The 19,221-nt window shown below is 44.5% G+C and overlaps 1 protein-coding gene across 4 annotated transcripts in view; it reads left to right on the top strand.

Moving 5' to 3' along the window:
• Positions 1–19,221, top strand: part of Rps6kc1 (ribosomal protein S6 kinase C1) — a 156,527-nt gene that overhangs the window by 83,073 nt on the left and 54,233 nt on the right. For 2 of the 4 annotated variants that reach the window (XM_052737991.1, XM_052737990.1), the window contains one exon: positions 1,516–1,608. The exons of 1 other annotated variant lie outside the window; for it this stretch is intronic. In XM_052737991.1, coding sequence (XP_052593951.1) covers positions 1,516–1,608 — 93 coding nt within the window. Of the gene's footprint in view, positions 1–1,515; positions 1,609–3,815; positions 3,914–19,221 lie in introns of those variants that run through there. One more of the 4 variants, XM_052737993.1, reaches the window with a different exon arrangement.

The following is a 19,221-nucleotide window of genomic DNA, read 5'->3' as shown; positions in this document are numbered from 1 at the left end:
TTACAAAGCAAACTCAGGGCCAGCCTGGGCTACATGAGCCCCTGTCTACAGAATCCAAACCACACCAGACACTTCCTTCCATATTCCAGCATCAGCATTCCAGATGCTCTGGATTCAGCCTTTGCTCTACAGCCGGAGAGAAGGAGACAAGCTGAAGGCTGTCAGAATGGCTTCTTTAGACAGTCTCATTATAACCGGCGCCACATCCCCCAGACAGCCTTCTTGCTAGCTCCCCTCTGCTTCCTCCATCTCCCCCCAAAAAAAAAGGGTGACCAGGGTGGAGTTCTTCTTAGGAGCTCTGTCTGGCCATGTTGGTCTGCAGAGGGACATAAACGTCCAGAGTGGCGTCTCAGTCATTCCCTCATCATGCTTGAGTATTTGCTGTCCCTTCTCTGTTCTTTTTTTTAAGATTTATTTATTTATTATGTATACAATGTTCTGTATGTCTGCAGGCCAGAAGAGGGCACCAGATCTCATTATAGATGGTTGTGAGCCACCATGTGGTTACTGGGAATTGAACTCAGGACCTCTGGAAGAGCAGTCAGTACTCTTAACCTCTGAGCCATCTCTCCAGCCCTCCTTCTCTGTTCTTATGTAGTTTGTTGATAAGGCCTTTGTCCTGTGTGACAAGGCTTTATGTCCCCTGATGTCCTTCGAAGTGTCACTGTTGTACTGTGAGGAATAATTACAGAAGTACTTTCTGAACATAAGTGCCAGCTGGAGATGCTCTGAGTTACCGCCAGGGAAACGCTACCTGGAGTTTAGAAGTTAATACTGTTCTAACTGTGCCACTCCTGCATCCCTCCCTCATGTCCATTATCTTGTTTGTAGCTAATAGACTGTTTTCCACATCACAGATGTTCAGATATTTGAAGAAAAGTTCGTTCTTTCGTAAACCATCCCCAACCTTTGTTCTAATAATTACTGGGTATATTGATGAGACATTTTTTTTTTCACTGTTGTTTGGTGATTTCTGGCTGAACTTGAATGTGCTGATTCTTCTTAAAACACGTGGTCCGTTTTTAAGGATCTAAGTGCTTACTTTGTTCTGTAAGGAAACACTAGAGGACTATGGTTTCAAGGTAAGAGAATGCCTTATGCCCTTCCGTTCCAAGTGAATCTGTTAATTATTATTTTTTTCTTTGTTTCCCTCTGCTGAATTATTTTTGGTCTGCTGGGGTAAACACAAGGTTGTCGCTGACTCTGGCCCACTTACTTGATTGTTAGACATTTTCATGATAGCTCTGAACCAGCATCAGCTCATTAATTTTTCTTTTTTAAAACCTGTTTTCAGTGCTATGACTTATTTACTTGTGCTTTTGTCTTGCTTTTCCTTTTAGATTTTTATTTTGATTTTTTTATTTTGCATTACAGACAACAGTAGCTTCCTCCTTTCATCTTCCCCTCTCTGATTTATGATAAATTTAGTTTCTTTGGCCTGACGTTTGCTGCAGTAGGCAGTCTTCCTTCAAGTACCTCCCTGATTGATGTGTAATCTTTGATATCTTCCATTAGCCTCCAGGATCACTAAGTTCAAGGCCCCCTTGGAACCTAAGGAGCCCTGCCGAGGAGCTGAAGGCCTTCAGAGTCCTTGGGGTGATTGACAAGGTAATTCTTCAGTGTCTCTTCAAGAGTTCAGTCATAAATGGACTGCATGCTGGCATTCTGTCTTTGAAGCTTTGGATCTTAAGGATATGAAACAAAAGAGGAAATGACTCAAGTGCATCCGCACTTTCAAATAACAGAGCAGCGGGGAAGCTTTTACCTCAGCCATTCTCTTAAGGTCATGCAGAATACACTGTGCTGAGGAGAAGGGGTGTGTTTGTGGGCGTTCAGTTGAGTGCGGGGTTTTAATTTTCCAAAGTGTGGCTGTAGGATGATGATGCACTTTGTGAACGTGCAGCGGTGAAGCATTGGTCAGTACAGTCATTTTAGTGGTCAGGAAGAAAGATGGAATTCCTGGTAGCTGTCATTTATGAGCACCTACTGTGTGCCCACCCCACATTTATATGAAGTGGTTTATGGAATCCCTCTTACAACCCCATTATCTGCATCTTGATGGGAAAGTAATACAAAAACATAGAGTAACTTGCCTGGAAGTCCCATGGCCAACTTGGAGGACTGTTGATCGAAAACCTTGAACTTAGTTGACTCCAAAAAACGGCTTTCTCAGAACATTGAGCCCCTTCTACACCAAACACACACACACACACACACACACACACACACACACACACACACACACACACACACACACCACACACAGGCACACATGCATACACACAAAGTTTGGTGACATGTCAATCATGCCAAATGTTTATCAACACTGAGCCTGTCAATTTGCATGCCTTGGAAATACTAGATTGTTCTGCCATTATAACATTAAAGAAAATGCCACTTAATGTTGACATAAATGAGTCTTTGACTTTGTGACCACTTGGCATTGTTCCCAAACACCTTGGTGTTGTTCGTTTTGGTTCATCAAATGCCGCTTGTCTTGGGAAGCGTTCTTAGGAGTCCATGCTGCACTTGAGCCATCTGCAGTGCAGCTTGAGAAGCTTGGGCAAGTGCTCACAGTTCCAGAAAGAGCATCCGGTCGGAACTTCGATGATCGTTGTCTCAGATAAACCAGGACAACTGAGTTTGAGCTTAAAGAAGTCTACAGTAGGACTTCTGTGTCGTTTCAGAGTCTGCGATAGTCTGTGACTGTTTCTGTAGCCTTGCATTACGGAGAACGTTCTGTTTGAGAGTAGAGCAGATTCAGGTCCCGTGATTTTGGGGCAGACATGCCATCTGCACGTGCTGCCTCAGCACCTCTTGGACTTGTGTCTTATGACTCTGTGACTGGTCATTGCTGTGCTGTGAGCCTCAAGTCACACTCAGTTCTGGTGATAGCTGGGAGTTCCACAGATGAAAACAGGCAGACGCTAGCAGTGGAGGAACCTTGCTTCTTCAGCTGAGGCACCGTCCATTGCTGTCTGTCTCCATTAGCCAGTGTCACTCAGATGCCATTTTCTAAATGGCAAGAAGGAGCTCAGTGTCTGGGAATCAGTCAGCTTTGCAGGTAGTCTTAGCTTGTAACATCATCTCTGCTTGTAAAATATGAGCAGGCAGATTTTAAAATTTGGATTCTTCAAGGTAAATTCCTTTCTGTTGTACTAAGGCATACCTTAAACTCAGGTTTTAGAAACTTGGGGTTTGGGAAAGAGGTGTTGAATAAATTCAGGTCTAGAAAACACACAGGGTATGACAGCGCTGATCTGGGACAGCAGTTTCTTCGATTCTAGTGTTTTCTCTGATTCTAGATGTTAGTGTTTGCTATTTGTGAATTATCTTGAGTTGTTTATTAACTTAGCAAGTTCAGTTTTATATTGAACTTCATTAGGAAATAAATTTCCTAAACCTCTATCTAGAAAGCAAATGAAATGGTATTTGATTAGTGTCTACACTGTGGACTTCATGAGAACAGCGTTGTGCTGTTTTATCTCTCACTATGTTCTTTGTGCCTAGAATTATGCCTGGCACACCTTGGGCCCTCAGTGCAGTTGTTGAATGAGTGAATTGAAAAGAATTTAAAATATGTCGTAGAGTGACACCTACTGGTCCAACGTGAGACTGCTCCCTAGAACCGTTCTCCAATGAGTGTCTGCCCAGGGGAGGGGGACAGTCTTGCTGTGGCTGTTGTTGGCTTAGTGTTCTGACAGTGGGAAGTGATCTTCTGTTCTTGGTTGGGATTGTAGGATCCTTTATGCCAGAAGGAACTGAAGCACCAGGGCTCTTAGAGCATAGATAAACAGGCGCCCATTCCGTTGCAGAGATGACCAGGCTGGTGAAGGCCTTCAGAGTTCTATTTTAGGAAGACCGGATGGAGAAAGCAGACATTTTCACCTATCAAATCATGTGCAGACTTCAGGTATTTGAGGGCTGGAGCTCTGTTATGCTTGTTAAACCTAGAGGGCAAGAGGAGTGTTGACTATGCTGGAAATCCGGGGTACTGGGGCCTCACTGTGGGGGGCAGTAAGGAGTGGAGCTGCTTGTTCCCCTTCTTCTCCCCTCCTCTCAGGAGGCGGCTAGAACCAGAGAAGCTCCAGCTTCAGAGAGCAAGAGAGAATTGGATGCATGGTTAGAAATACCCGTTTTCTTTTCTTTCTTAACTTTTCTCTTCCCTCTCTCCCTCCTTCCCTTCCTCCCTTCCTCCTTCCTTCCTCCTCTTCCCTCCTCCTCCTCCTCCTCCTCCTCCTCCTCCTCTTTTTCTTCTCCTTTTTTTTTTTTTTTTTTTTTTTTCTGAGACAGGATTTCTCTGTGTAGCCCTGGCTGTCCTTGATTTTGCTCTGTAGATCAGGCTGGCCTCAAACCAGGCAGCCTGCCTCTGCCTCCTGAGTGCTAGGATTAAATGTGTGCACCACCAGTGCCCAGCTAGAAATACCTTTCAAGGATTAGTGTCTTAACCAGAGATGGGTTAGATCTGAGACCTTATGAGCTTCTTGTCAGTAGAGGTGTCCAGGGAATGGTGGGAGTGTCAGTGGATGGATGCTGTGGAGGGACCCAAGCATTTGGTGGGTTTCGTTCTAGATAACTTTGATCTTCTGCTTCCAGCCTTGTTTGTGGATGTTTTCCTTGTGTGGCAGCAGAAGGAAGCGAGAGCAGAACTGGTGGGTGCCAAGGGTGGGCTCCTTCCTCCCTCGGAAGCCCGTTGCTTGTGCAGGCGCCGAGCTTTGTGCTGTAAGCATGTGGAGCATGAATGCATGCTGTGTATGTTCCAGTGCACAAGTGCTGACATCCAGTTCGTTGGAGACCTGGCGTGGTTGTTGGGTGGTGAGAGAGCAAGAGCTGAGAGGGTTTCTGAAGAAGCTCACTGTTACACAGCTCACTTTCGGGTCATAGCCTCATCAGCAGTTAAGAAGCTTTGTCAACGGGCGGTGGTGGCGCACGCCTTTAATCCCAGCACTCGGGAGGCAGAGCCAGGCGGATCTCTGTGAGTTCGAGGCCAGCCTGGGCTACCAAGTGAGTCCCAGGAAAGGCGCAAAACTACACAGAGAAACCCTGTCTCGAAAAACAACAAAAAAAAAAACAAAAACAAAAACAAAAAAAAAAACAAAAAAAAAGAAGCTTTGTCAAATTCCTGACCTCGCAGCTGTATTGATGCTGCTGCATAGGTTCTCCTCATGGCCAGCTAGGCGAAGAGTAAACAGGACACTTTGAAATATGTTGCAACTTCCTGTGAGTTAAAAACAAATTCAAAACCAATAAAAGCTAGAACCAATGGAATTGAAAACAAGAAATCAACAGGGAAATTAACCATACTAAAGGCTGGTTCTCTGACCATCAATGAGGTCACTAAGCCTTTAGAGAGGATAACTAAGGAAAAAAGAACTCTGTCGGAGAAACCTGAGAGGGGACATCACTCCATCTTGTACAGTGAACAGCTCGGATGTGATGAATTTAATCACTGTACGATTCCCCACTACCTCCCTAAGAGACAAAGCCTGCTAACTCACAGGGAAGGAACAGACCATCTGGGGGAGTGCATATCTATCTACTAAGGAAACTGAGTCAATACTTAATAACCACCCCAGATAGCAAGTGCTAGGCCCAAATGGAGTTGAATTCAGTCTAATATTTACAGAATACATTGAGCCAGCCCTCTCTAATGTCTTCCACATATATAAAAGGAACTAGTGGTTACAGATTGGGAAGGAAGGTTTCTGTGTTTACCTGGGTGTGACATGGCTGTGTAATATGAAAGAACTGACAAACTCTTAGGACTAATAGATGTCCCATCAGGGTTGCAGGACACAGACCTAGTGCACCATCATCAGCTGCTTTCCTCTGTGATCAACTAGAATCTGAAATAACAATAGTATCAAGTGGCTGGGGTTGAAACTCAGTGGTAGCGGCTTGTCTAGCATGCACAAGGCCCTGAGTTTGATCCTCAAGCATCAGCCAGGTGTGACGGTGCACATCTATGATTCCAGCACCTAGGATTCTGAGACAGGAGGATTCTGAGTTTGAGGATAGTCTGGGTTACATAATGAGATCCTGTTTGACCCTGCCCTCCCTCAGACCTCTAAACAAACACTATAATTTTCATTAGTGCCCCAAATTAAATACTGATGTGTAAGTTTAAGAAAGTATGCATGTTATCTATATAAGGAAGAGTATATAATCCTGATGAAATAAAACAAAGAACTGTAATTGAGAGTTACAGGCATGGGTAAGAAGAGCCTTGTTGTTGGGAGGAAGTCAGTTTTTAGCCTGAACTGTGGATTTAGTATAGTCTGATTCAAAATCTCAACAGGTACTTTTGTGGACATCAACAATCTGATTCTAAAATTTATATGAAAGGACAGAAGACCCCAAATAACCAGAGTAATATTGAAAGAAAAGGGTAGACATCAGGGCTGACATTTTCTGAGTTCAAGACTTACAAAGTCTAGCAGTCAAGATGGTTACAAGCTAGACTTTGTAACTGTGAAAACACTGTGGTGGGATGACAGACTAGCCTAGTAGACTGGAGAAAATCCTTTCAAAAGATAACTGACCAGAACATACAAAGAGCGCCCAAAACTCAATGACAACAAAGGAGCAAGCCTCAGTGTAAGCAGTGGCCTGTGGTGAAAGTGATGGGTCAGGGTACGTTTGTCTGTGCGTCGAGGACTGCTGTGGTGGAGGCTGCCAACAGTGGCCCAGTTGTGTGTGTTTGGAAACTGCATTTTTGCATAGCTTTGCCAAATTGTTCTAAAGACAAAGTATCTAAAATGGAAACAAAACAAAAAACTACCATATTGGATGAAGATGTGTCTTTAACAATATCTTCATCCCAAACTGTAATTCCACAATTAATGGTAAACTATTAAGAGACACAGGAGAAGCATTTGGCCCACACAGCAGCCGCCAGGTGTCTGCAGATGCAGGGTGGCCCTGTACCTTTGTGTGTGGTTCTGATTGCCAGGGGGCAGCCTCTGGATTGTGGACTGCCTGTCTGTGCAGGGTCCTGTGGTCTCTGTAAATTGTTTAGATTTTGACTCAGGAAGTATGGGTGCTTTTGTGTTGACAGAGCGAGGGTTTGAATCCAGATCTGTCTCTCTCTAACACTGTCGCTCTTCTCATTGTTAGAACTGGATTGTTGTAATGATGGTGTCCGTATTTTCTATCAACCTTTTCTACTCCATTCTCAGTAAAATTTTATACAAGCAATTGTGCCTAATGAACATAAGTCAATGTGTGAGTAACGCCATTTTTAAAGCTATAGAAGCAGAAAATCCCTATAATGACTAAAAGGATTTAGTTATTACTAATTGAATAGCTAAGTCATGATCTCATTTCTCCTTAATACCTACTGTACATGAGAATTTTACAGATTCCTGATGCCTCCAAACTATACCATTTTAAAGACAAAATTATTGTGATTGTGTTTATTGATTAACAATTTGAAATGTACATGAATACCATTTTTAATGTATAGACATTAAATTTTTTTATGCAGTATAGTTAGGGAGTGTTATTCTCAATTTTCCTGGTATTTTCAGACTGTTCTGCATATACTGTAAGTCACTTAATTAGCTCCCTATTGTTTGGCCCTAGATTACTTTACTGTTTGCCTCTGTTTGTGCTGAATATGCCGGGAGGCAGATCATCTCCTGCTATGACTTTTTTTTTAGAGTTGGAGGTAGTAGGTCAAAACAGTGCACCTGTGTGTCCTTCCTTTCTCTCAAATTGTACCAGCGTGGCCCTGTCAGTGACCTGGGGACCAGGCTTCCTCACCCCAGCACCACCTGCTATTTGCTGGATTAGAATGTGGACTTGAGGTTGCTGGGGAGGCTGTGGATGTAGTAGTCCTCGTGGTCTGGGTCCCTTCTGTTTCTGAGATGCTGATCCATGTTATTTTAAAAATAGACTTATTTATTTTAATTTTATATGTATGAATGTTTTGCCTGCATATTTGTCTGTGTACCATGTATGTGCCTGGTGCCCACCGAGGTCAGAAGAGTGCGTCAGATCCCTTGAAGTGGAGTTGCAGATGTTTCTGAGCTGCACGGGTGTGCTGGGAACGGAACCCGTTTCTTCTGCCGTGCAGTAATGCTCTTAACCGTGGAGCTGTCTCTCCAGCCTGTGTGTTGTTTTCTTCCTGTCTGCTCCGGTGGTGTTCAGCAGATATCTGATAATATGTTAATATCAGATTGGGCGGCTGGTGCCCGTGTGTCAGCTGGCTGTACCAGAGTGACGCTGTCTTCCCCTCTGGTCTCCATCATTTGCCTCCAGTGTTGTGTGACTAGCTTCTTGTTAATCACAGGAGCTTTCCCCTGTGCTTCTTTGTAGTTTTACAGCATAACAAAGCATTGTTTTCCACATTGATTCTTCTGAGTTATCCCATTGTAGGCTTGGTAGAATACACTAAAATGGATTACACACACACACATGCACCACACACATACACACCCACACATGCACCACACACATACACACCACACACACATACACACAACACACATACCATACACACATACATACACACCACACATACACACACATACACACCACACATACCACACACATGCACACCACACACACATACACATATACACCACATACACACACACATACACACACACACACACATACACACCACACACACACACACACACACACACACACACACACACACACACCTGTGTTCTGGCACTCTTAGTTTGCAAATGTGAAGAAAACAGCTTTTTATAAATTCAGTAGTTATTACTTCAATGTTACTTTTAAAAATTTTGATTATGGGTTGGAGAGATGGGTCGGTGGTTAAGAGCACTTTCTCCTCTTCCAGAGTCCTTGGGTTTGTTTCCTAGAACCCACATGGTAGCTCATAGCTGCCTGTAACTCCAGCTCCAGGGATCTGATTCCTTCTTCTGACCTCCATGGGATCCTGAATGCATGGGGTGTACAGACATCCTCCATTGCCCCCACTGTAAAATAAAATAAACATTGAAAAATCAGTTTTGTGTGTAAGTGTACTTATGTGTATGTGAGTGTAGGTGCCCTGGACCTAGAGTTCCAGGCAGTTGTGAGATGCCCAACGTCAGGGCTGGGAACTGAACCTGGGTCCTCTTCAAGAGAAGTACGTGATTGTAATGGCTGAGCCATCACGCCAGCCCAAGAATGATGTCATTTTTAACTGTGTCCAGATCCTTTTGAACAGTTCACCAATCCTGAGTTGCCTGTGGTCTGAACTACAGAATCATAAACCCAGCTTTAGATGCTTGTTGTTCACACAGTTGTATTGTGGACTTGGTGTCCATTAAGTTGATGCTTGTTGGCTTGAGGCTGGCATAGAGCTCTATCAGAGTTCGCTTTCCGGTGTTCATTCCCTCTGAACTGATGCATTAGGATCTAGCTATACGAGACCTGGTGGAGGAAGGGCAGCATGCTGGGGTGTCACAGTAGACAGAGTGTCCCTCGGAATGTCTGCTGTGGTGAGTGGGGGTGGGTCATGGCATGAAGCAACCTGAAGTTCTGTGACTGGACTCTCACTTTAAATGAGAGCTTTGAGGACATCTGCAAGAGGCTAGAGAAGTGTTTCTCAGAGTGCCAGGTTATTTGGGTCATGTTAATAACTTCAGATGAGTGGAGAAATGCCGTTGAGATGAATGAGCTTACCTATAGGCATTTATAGGCATATGTATAGATCTACAGCAGCAGGGTTTATCTAAGAGTTCTGTATCTAAGAAACTACCTGTAACAGTAATATAGTGATAATATAGTAATATAGCTGTGTTGAAATTGGGGCAACTATATGTTTGAGAGACACACATTTTAGTTATGTTGGTATTAGTATTTTGTGCTTTGCTGTATTATTCCACTGTTTACATACTTATAATTAAGGCTACTTTTAATTACATGTAAGATATGCCTATCTATCCAGCACCTTATTACAAAATTCTTGATACATTGGGTTTATAGATTGTTTTGTTCCAAAGGACTCAATTTCTTAAGGTATATTTAGAAATAAGGCTGACGAGCAGTTTTATACTAGAACCCCTAACAGCTGTGAAGTAAGGGGTTGTCTCACGTTGCCTTGTAGCCCAGGTTGTGTAACCTCAGATTCAGGAGGCCCCTCAAGGCCTTCTGCTTACCAACATAGGAAACGTCTGTTGAAGGCTACCAGGTGGCAGGCACCTCTTAGGCGATGGGACAAGTGTGCCATCTGACACATGGTTCTTCTTTGTCTACTGGAGGGACCCAGGTAGGTGTATGAATGCTAGGGCGGCTGGAGGCATCTGTAAGGAAGCAGAGGTGCAGTGCTCTGGGTAGTGTGCCTGGCCCTTTAACAGTTCCAAGTCCTGTTGTGTCTTCCACCAGATGTGGTTCTATCCACCACCCCTGCCCAGGGGCTGCAGTTTACTTCCTCAAGCGGGTTAGGTTGCCTTTTGGTTAACCTCTTCGGTATGTGTGCCTCTTTCAATGTTTGTCTTGATTAGTGTTAACCAGGCCCGACTTTCAGCCTGTTGCAGTACCTTTGGCTCTTCCCTGTATAATTTTTTCTCTTGGGAAAATAAATTGCCTTATTTTTCTGTTCCTGTCACTGTAAATTCCCAGACCCTCTGACAGACTGCACACAAGCCTGAAGTGGAGACACCCAGAGCTTCCCGCAGCCCCGTGTCCTCAGGCCTCTTCAGGACTCCTCTCTTGTGCTCCTGACTGTTGACATCCTGGCTCCTGCTTTGCTCACACTTGCCTATGAGTGTTTTCTTTTCCATCCTTCTTTGGGTGGGACCAGCTTTCTCTTGCTTTTTTCCTCTGTGGAGGATATAGAATTTTCTTTTTGGTCCCTGAGTTCTAAATTCACAGTGGCATGTTTCGCTGTGAGATCTTTTCATCTGTGAATATGGGCATAGCTGCTCTTTGTCAGTGTGGGAGCCAGTGGACACTCTTAGACTTCATGTGTGCCAGTCTCTGTAGGGAGTTTTTCTTGGTCCAAGGGGTCTACTTAGAAATGAACACTCCAGGAGTTCATGTGGGGCATGCTCGGATTTCCCTGGGAAGGTGAAATAGAGATTTTGTGAGTGGACTGAGGGTGGGTGGAAATGGGAACATGAGCGATCAGATTGGGGGTCAGAGGGGGAGAGGAAAGAGATTACTGGAAGTGGGAGCATTTCTGGGTCAGGTAAAAACCTGGTTCAAGGGAATCTTCCAGGAATCTACAAGGATGACTCCAGCTAAGACTCCTAGCAATAGCGGGTATGTAGCTTGAACTGGCCCTCTCCTGTGACCAGATTGTTGCCTAATCCAATTGTCATCAGAGAGGCTTCATCTAGGAACTGATGGAAGCAGTGGCAGACCCATAGAGAAACATTAGGCAAAGTATGGGGAATTCTGCAGAAGGGGAGGAAGGATTTTAGGAGCAAGAGAGGTCAAGAATACCACAAGAAAACTCACAGAATCTCATAAGGGATCACAGAGATTGGGCTCACAGGGGCTCACAGAGACTGAACGGACAACCGGGGAGCCTGCATGGGACTGACCTAGGCACTCAGAATATATGCTAAGTTGTGTAGCTTGGTCCTCTTGTGGGACTCCTAACAGTGAGAACAGGGACTGTCTCAGACTCTTTTACTGGCTTTTGGGACCCTACTCCTCATACTGGGTCACCCTACCCAGCCCTAAACTATGGGGAGGTGTTTAGTCTTACTGCAATTTGATATTCCATGTTTTGTTGATGCTCCTGGGATACCTGCCCTTTCCTAAACAGAAACAGAAGAAGAGTGGATTGGGGGGTGGGAACAGGGTGGGGTTGGGGAGGGAGGAACTTCGAGGAGAGGAGGGAGGACAACTGCGACCAGGATGTAAGAGAGATAGATAGATAAATTTATTTAAAAAAAATGAACACGCCAAACTCTTGTGTAGGGGTTGGTGTAAGAGCGATAGCCCCCTGGGGGAAGGAGTTACCAGTGCCCTGGCCACTTGTGTGAGCTGCAGTGCCTTGTGTCCTGCTTCAGCTGATTTCAGCACCCATCTCAGTACACATCTTCAGAGGACAAACCTTAGTCTACTGCTGTGTGGCAAAGGGCAGCAGCTGCCTGGCAAGTTGTGTGATGGCAGGGAGCATGTAGGCTTTCTCACATCTTCCTGTTGAGGGTACCTGTTATTTCTAGGGCTGTACAGCAGAAATTAGCTTGCTGTTTGGTGGCGTTTTTACCTGTAGACACCAGCATTGCCTTCTGTCTTCTAAGATGTTGCCGGCCTTTCCCTGTGCTTTCCTGTTTGCCTGGAGTCACTGTTGTAGACCCTTAAGCCAGTGGCCTCCAAGGGTCATAATGCTGAGGCTCTTTAACATAGTTCCTCATGTTGTGATAATCCTCCAACCATAAAATAATTTTTGCTGCTACTGCATAACTGTAATTTTCATACCATTATGAATTGTAATGTAAATATCTATTATGCAAGATATCTGATATGCACCCCCCCATGAGGGGTCATGACCCACAGGTTGAGAACCATTGTCTTAAACTCTTTCATGTTAGTTGGTGGTAAAATAATGTCAGTCTGTTCCCTCTAGACACTAGTAATCACACCCAGCCTTTCCTTTATCTGTGTTTCAGATTGAAATGCAGATAGACAGAATCATGTCCAATTTTGAAGTATGCATTTTCTTTATCCCCATCTTAAAATGCACTGTCCATGTTCGTGCTGGTTTTCTCCATCATTCACACTGATTCTGCAGTCACTTATGAAACCGATGCTTTGGAAGAGCAAGCCTCTAAAACTGACCACCCCTTGTGTAGCCTTCACACAGACTCTAGGCAGCCTCTTGATGCAGCCCCTCCTCTCCTCTCTTGCTTCCTTCTCCTGCAGAGCCATCGGCACCTCAGTGTTCTGTGGTTATGGTCCTGCTGTCTTTCAGGTCTGAATGCAGAGTGTGCAGTGTAGCATGTGCCCATCACTCCCTTCCCTTACTTACTCACTCTCTTCTCAGCTTTATTTCTGCTTCAAAGTTGCCCTTGCTTTCCTCTCTAGTTTTATCTACTTCTTTTTTGCTTGGGCTCTTTTATGCCTTAATTTATGCTGTAGAATTGGTCCACCTTATGCACCAGCTTCTCTTTCTTTCTTTCTTTCTTTCTTTCTTTCTTTCTTTCTTTCTTTCTTTCTTTCTTTCTTTCTTTCCTTCCTTCCTTCCTTCCTTCCTTCCTTCCTTCTTTCTTTTTCTTTTTCTTTTTCTTTTTCTTTTTCTTTTTCTTTTTCTTTTTCTTTTTCATTTTAAAACAGTATCCTTGGCTGCCCTGGAACTCACTATGTAGACCAGGCCAGACTTGAATTCAGACATCTATCTACTTCTGCCTCCCCAGTCTTGGGATTAAAGGCATATACCACATACCTGGCTATTTATAGTTTTGATAAAGATACTCACTCTTAGCTCAAGCTGTCCTGGAATTCAAGGCAGTCCTTTGTCAGCCTCTTAAGTGTGAGTTATAGAGAGGAGCCACTCTGTCCAGCTCTGTACAGTAGATTTTGATGGTTTCTGTGCCTCTCCCAACAAGCCTTAGATTCCTCAAATGGCCAAGCATACTCATTGAGTAATTTTGTAGGCAATGGGAAGAGACAGTAAATATGCTACATGACTTCAAACAATATTGAGGCTGTGTACACCTGCAGCATCCATCAGCACACCCCCACCATTGTCACAGCTCCCACAGAGCACACCTGTGGATTGTTGGCAGGTGCTGGGTTGCCATCAATGACATTGCCAATTTGACAATGAGTGTCATGCCTTTGTGTTTTATAAGGGTTTTGAACTGTTGGGAGGACATGAACACGTTGCATTCTTACACTAAGTACATTTTCTGGATTACATCAAAATGCTACATTTCAACCAGTACCAAACTTTGGCTTCATCTTCTATAAAAGTATAAACTCACTAAAAAATTTGAAATAGTTTTTAAAACTTCCTTGCTTTTGAGGCATTTTCTTTTGGAAAGGGAATCAGGCTTCCCAGGCAGCTGATTGGGGCATGTACCGACAGGCAGGGAGTTGTTGCCATGTCCATTATCGTTGTGAGTGAGCATCTGACTGGCCTGCACTTGCCATTTCTCACCAGTGTATGGTAGATGGCTGTGTGGGCAGACTGCTGCTTTTTGGAGCTCATTCTAGCTTCTAGGCATTATACCCTGATTCTGGCATATCTGTGGAGGGCATGGGCAGGGAAAGCCTGAATAGCAACCTAAAGAGTATTAGGTTTTCTCAGCAGATGCAAGCAAGTCTCTGAAGTGAAATATAATAATACACTATGGTTTTAGAGGGATTGATTTTCACCCAAACTTAACTAAGTCAAGCCGCCATCTGGAGGAAACTTCAGAATTCAAGCCAGAGAAACAGGATAAATAACTCAGTATGGAATTGAATGGCTGGTCTGAACTTGGGCCTGTGGACCCAGGACTTTAGTGTTCTCCCTCTCCCTAGCCATTTTCCCTCTCTTTATGGCCATAGGCAGGTTCCTCACGAGAAGAGAAAGCAGACATACGATTAAGAAGACGAAGGTGTTCGGCTCTGAGAAGAGCTTCCTGAGTGGTGTTTTCTTCACTCTTCAGGAGTCCCGTTAAACCGTGCTCTGTCCTTTATACCCTGCCTCTGCTGTCTTTGTGTGAGGTTCCCTGATGAAACACCATGCCCCGTGGAAACGGGTGTTATGCAGTAGTAGGTATATAGGTGTAGGATTTGAAGACTCACACAAAAGCTGTCTCTGTGATGGAGTATTGTTCACGGAGGCTCACCCTGTACTGGAGGTGCTGCTGAGGGGAGTGGAGAGTCTTTAAATGGATGTTTGTGCTTGAAATAGTTACTGCCTGAGTTATTTACTGGAGAATAACCCCCATTTGTCTTGTTTTAGGGTGTGAGACATTTAGTTATTTGCCCCAGAGTTGGGGATTTGGCCAAATGACTTGTAAACAAAGAAAAAAGATATAAAGACTATTTTTAGAATAGTTTTAGGTTGACCACAAAAGTGAGAGGAAGTAGAGATTCCCCATCATCATGGCTGCGCACATGATAGCTTCCACTGGTGTCAGCCAGATAGAAGCTATGTTACTCAGTTTGGTCTGAGAGGTATAACCCAAGAGCATAAACTAAGGTAAAGATAGCTTCATAGTGTGTGCAGCCTCCTAGGCTGTGACGGAGCCCCTCAGTAGTCAGTTGCAGAGGAAGACAGGCTGATTTTGGCTCAGGGTTTTCGAGGGCTTTGCCGATGCACTCTTGGCTTCGCTGCTTGGCCTGTGGAGATGTAAGTGGCCTGTGCTGCCCTTCACGCAGACAGAAACCGGGACTTGAATGTTGAAGCTGCGCTTTGTTCAAAGAGCTGGCAATTTGAGAAGACTGTAGTGGGTAGCCATTCCAGCTTTGATCTGGAAGTTCCAACCCCCATTGAGACTTCAGCAACTGTCATGCCTATAAGGCGGGGCGGAGGGAGGCGCCTGGGGACCCAAGATCTGGATCGGCGGGCGCTCTCTCGGTTGCGGGACCCTGGACTGGAGAGGTGGACCAAGCAGAGCTCCAGAGAACACCGCTGGACTGCGATACACCTTCCCCAGACCCCGCGACCTACTTATCCCTTAATTTGTAAGTTACGCCATTAAATAAATCTCCTTTTAACTACGTGGAGTGGCCTTAATAATTTCATCAATAAAGACAGTGGGTTAGCATCCTAAAGATGTGCCTGTCATCCCATCTTCAGCCAGATGATTCAGGGCTTACGCCTATGATAGCGCGTGTCATAGGCTATATTGTAAGATTACATTTGTGCTTCATACTGTAGGAAGGTTACATGCATGCGCTTGCACACACACACACACACACACACACGTTCTGAGTTGATTGCTCTAGATGCCATCCAAAGAACTAGCTCAGGGCAATGCAAGACTTGATGGCCTTGGCATTTGTCTCCACCCCCACACACCATACAGAGAGGAGCTGAGGAGAAAAGCCCAACACTATGAGTCTCAGTGAGATGGACTGCCTCTCCAGGACAGACTGACTGCCTCTGTGTCTCCTTAGCTAAGGGCCTAGGGGCCAGTATCCAAGGATGGACTCCTGCCCTTATGCCCTTCCCTTGGGTCCTCTATACTAACACTTCCACCACCCCCTGACAGCACTTTGAGCTGCTTCTAACACATGGGCCTTTGGGAAGTGTTCAAAGTCCAAACTGTCACACACATTTTTTATAACCAGTTACCGAGTCTCAGCCAGTCACAGCAGCCTGGCTCCAGTCAGCTGGAGGCGGCCAGCTGATCAGACCGTGTTCCAAATAGGCAAACACTGCACTGTAACTATCTGAGCTGCTCTGCCCTGCTTCCCTGTTCTGTCACATACGCTAACTGATGGTGTTATCTGAACCTGCTCTGGCTCCGAGGCTGCTTGATCACAGATCTGTGCTAATAGAGTTAAATTTTAATTAAAAAAAGGATCGATTGTGTTTAAAAAAATCCTATACATATATCTGTGTGTCTGTGTGCATGTGTGTGTGAGTGCAGGGCCTGCAGAGGCTAGGAAAGGGGTGGGGTCCCCGGGAGCTGCAGTTACAGGGGGTTGTGAGCTGCCTAATGGAGGTGCTGGGAACCCAGTCCAGGTCTTCTGGAAGAACAGCAAGTGCTTTTCACTGCTGAGCCGTGTCTCCTGCCCCTAAAAAATTGAACTTCAGCATCTCTTCATTCGTATGAAGGCTCATTTTGCCGTTGTCTGCAGTGTATGTCTTTGTACAGATGTATGATGAAGTCATTACACAAGTGTGCCCGCACCGCTGTGGTGTCGTTCAGGGTGTCTTCATTGCCTTGCTCCTCTGGCCATCCCTCCACCCTTTGCCCCGCACCGTGGTGCTTCTGGTCCTTGTCTCCATGGTACTGCCTCTTCCAGCGGGTCTGTGTGCAGCCTGCAGTCTGTCCTTCTTTACAGGTGAGGTATGTGGACGTTTCCCACCTCTTCACGGCTGCTCTCAGCAGCAGCTCGCTGGACCGCACTGCAATCTGTTCATCCTCTCGGCCCACCGAAGGACGTCTTGTTCATTCCTGAGTTCTAGTGAAGAACCTGCTGTCCGTTTTGTGGGCATTTCTGTGTGGACATATTTTCAGTTCCTTTGGCAGACAGCAGGAACATAATTGCTGAATCATATATGGAGAGGGAAGACTTAGTTTTGTAAGAAACTGCCCAGCTGTCTTCCAAGGGAGCTTTGTATTTCCGCCAGCTGCTGCGCAGGAAAGTCACATGCTCTGTGTCCCCCTCAGCCTTTGGTGTCAAATCCAGGACCTCTTCATGCTCAGCAGGCGCCTTACCACTGAGCTCCATCCCAGAAAGAATTTTAATTGACATGCAATGATTGTACGTGTTTGTGGGATACAGTGTGGCATTTCAGTAGGTGTATCGTGTGCAGTGAGCAGGCTAGTTTGTATAGCCCCACTTGAAGTGTTCGGTTCTTTTTGCTGAGCAGATCCAAAATCTTCTTTATAAATTGTTTGGAACTATACAATTATTTGTTGTCAGCCTTACCCACCCCCATCTCCGGCCTGTGAGCCCTGCTTTGCAGGTAACTTTTACAATCCATTTGCCTGTAACTCCTAATGTAAGTGAGAATGCACAGTTTCTGTCTTTCTGTGTTTGGCTGGCTTCGTGGTGGCAGGCCCCAGCTTCACTCCTGTGTGGCCCACTTTAGAGCCAGGCTTCTGCTTCTCATTTCTGAGTTTGAAGAATCTGTGTGTGTGTTTGGCTACTGGGCCATGGTTTATGCTCACATTGTCTTTGCAGAGCAGAGCCTTTTAATTTTCATGATGTCCACTTATCATTTTTTCATGACTATGTGTTGGCTGGTTTTATGTCAACTTGACCCAAACTAGAGTCACTGGAGAGGAGGGAGCCTCAGTTGAAGAAATGCTTCCTTAAGATTGGTTTTTAGGTCAGCCTGCAGTGCATTTTCTGACCTCCTCGGGCACCACACATACATACATACCTACAGGCAAAACACCATACACAAAAATAAAATAAATACAAATTTGAAAAAAAGATTGGAATCAACACAAACTGAATCACCAATTACCATTTTGAGACTCAATTTAGAAGATGCTTTTGGTGCCATTTTGTTCTATTTATCTATCTATTTATTTTGTTATTTCAAAATTATTATTATTATTATTATTATTATTATTATTATTATTATTATTTGTGTGTGTATGACAAGGTTTCACCATATAGCTCTAGCTGCCCTGGAACTCACTCTGTAGACGAGGCTGGTCTCAAACTCACAGAGATCCACTTGCCTCTGCCTCCTGAGTGCTGCGATTAAAGGTATGTACTACTATGCCTGGCTTCTTTTTATTTTTAATTGTTTTGCTTTTGGTAAATATTTGTCTAAAATTTATTTTGTGTATTTTTTCTAACTATGGTTAAGAGATGAAAAACAAGAAAATTTTATTTGATGAATTTCTGTTAAGGTAAATATACTTTTGAGATTCAGTGTTACAGTTGTGCAAACACCACAGTGTTGTGTGTTATGTGTGACAGCTAAATGTGGTTATCCCCTTAAGTAAATGATGTCTGTCTACCTGTCTGTCTGTCTGTCTGTCTCTTCCTTCTTTCCTTCTTCCCTCCTTTCCTTCCTTCCTTCCTTCCTTCCTTCCTTCCTTCCTTCCTTCCTTCCTTCCTTCCTTCCTTCCTTCCTGCCTTCCTTCCTCCCTCCCTCCCCCCTCCCTCCCTTCCTCCTTTCCTCCTTTTCTTTTTTGAGTCTAGATTGGCCTTGAATTTGCAATCCACCTGCCTTAGCTTCCTAAGTCTGTTTTCCAAGCACCAAGATACCTTTCTTCCAATATTGCAACATTATGATTTGCCATGATTATTTAGCATTTCTTGGAAGATAAGTTAGTTACTCTGGAAGCATTTGCTTTTTTTTTTTTTTTTTTTTTTTTTTTTTGGTTTTCTGAGACAGGGTTTCTCTGTGTAGCTTTGCGCCTTTCCTGGAACTCGCTTTGGAGACCAGGCTGGCCTCGAACTCACAGAGATCCGCCTGGCTCTGCCTCCCGAGTGCTGGGATTAAAGGCGTGCGCCACCACCGCCCGGCGCTTTTTTTTTTTTTTTTTTAGTCATTTATTACAATTAATGATAATCACTAAAAAAAAATCATGTGTGATGGCTAAGTATGTAAATACTCAGAGGTAAGAATTTGTTCGCTGGGGTGTATACCCAGTACAATATCGCTACAGGCAT

Source organism: Peromyscus californicus, unplaced genomic scaffold (genome assembly GCF_007827085.1).
Source record: "Peromyscus californicus insignis strain IS unplaced genomic scaffold, ASM782708v3 Scaffold_14__1_contigs__length_90479793_seg_2, whole genome shotgun sequence".
Taxonomy (NCBI): Eukaryota; Metazoa; Chordata; class Mammalia; order Rodentia; family Cricetidae; genus Peromyscus; species Peromyscus californicus.
Note: the sequence above shows the minus strand (reverse complement) of the source record. Positions and strands in the feature narration are given on the sequence as shown.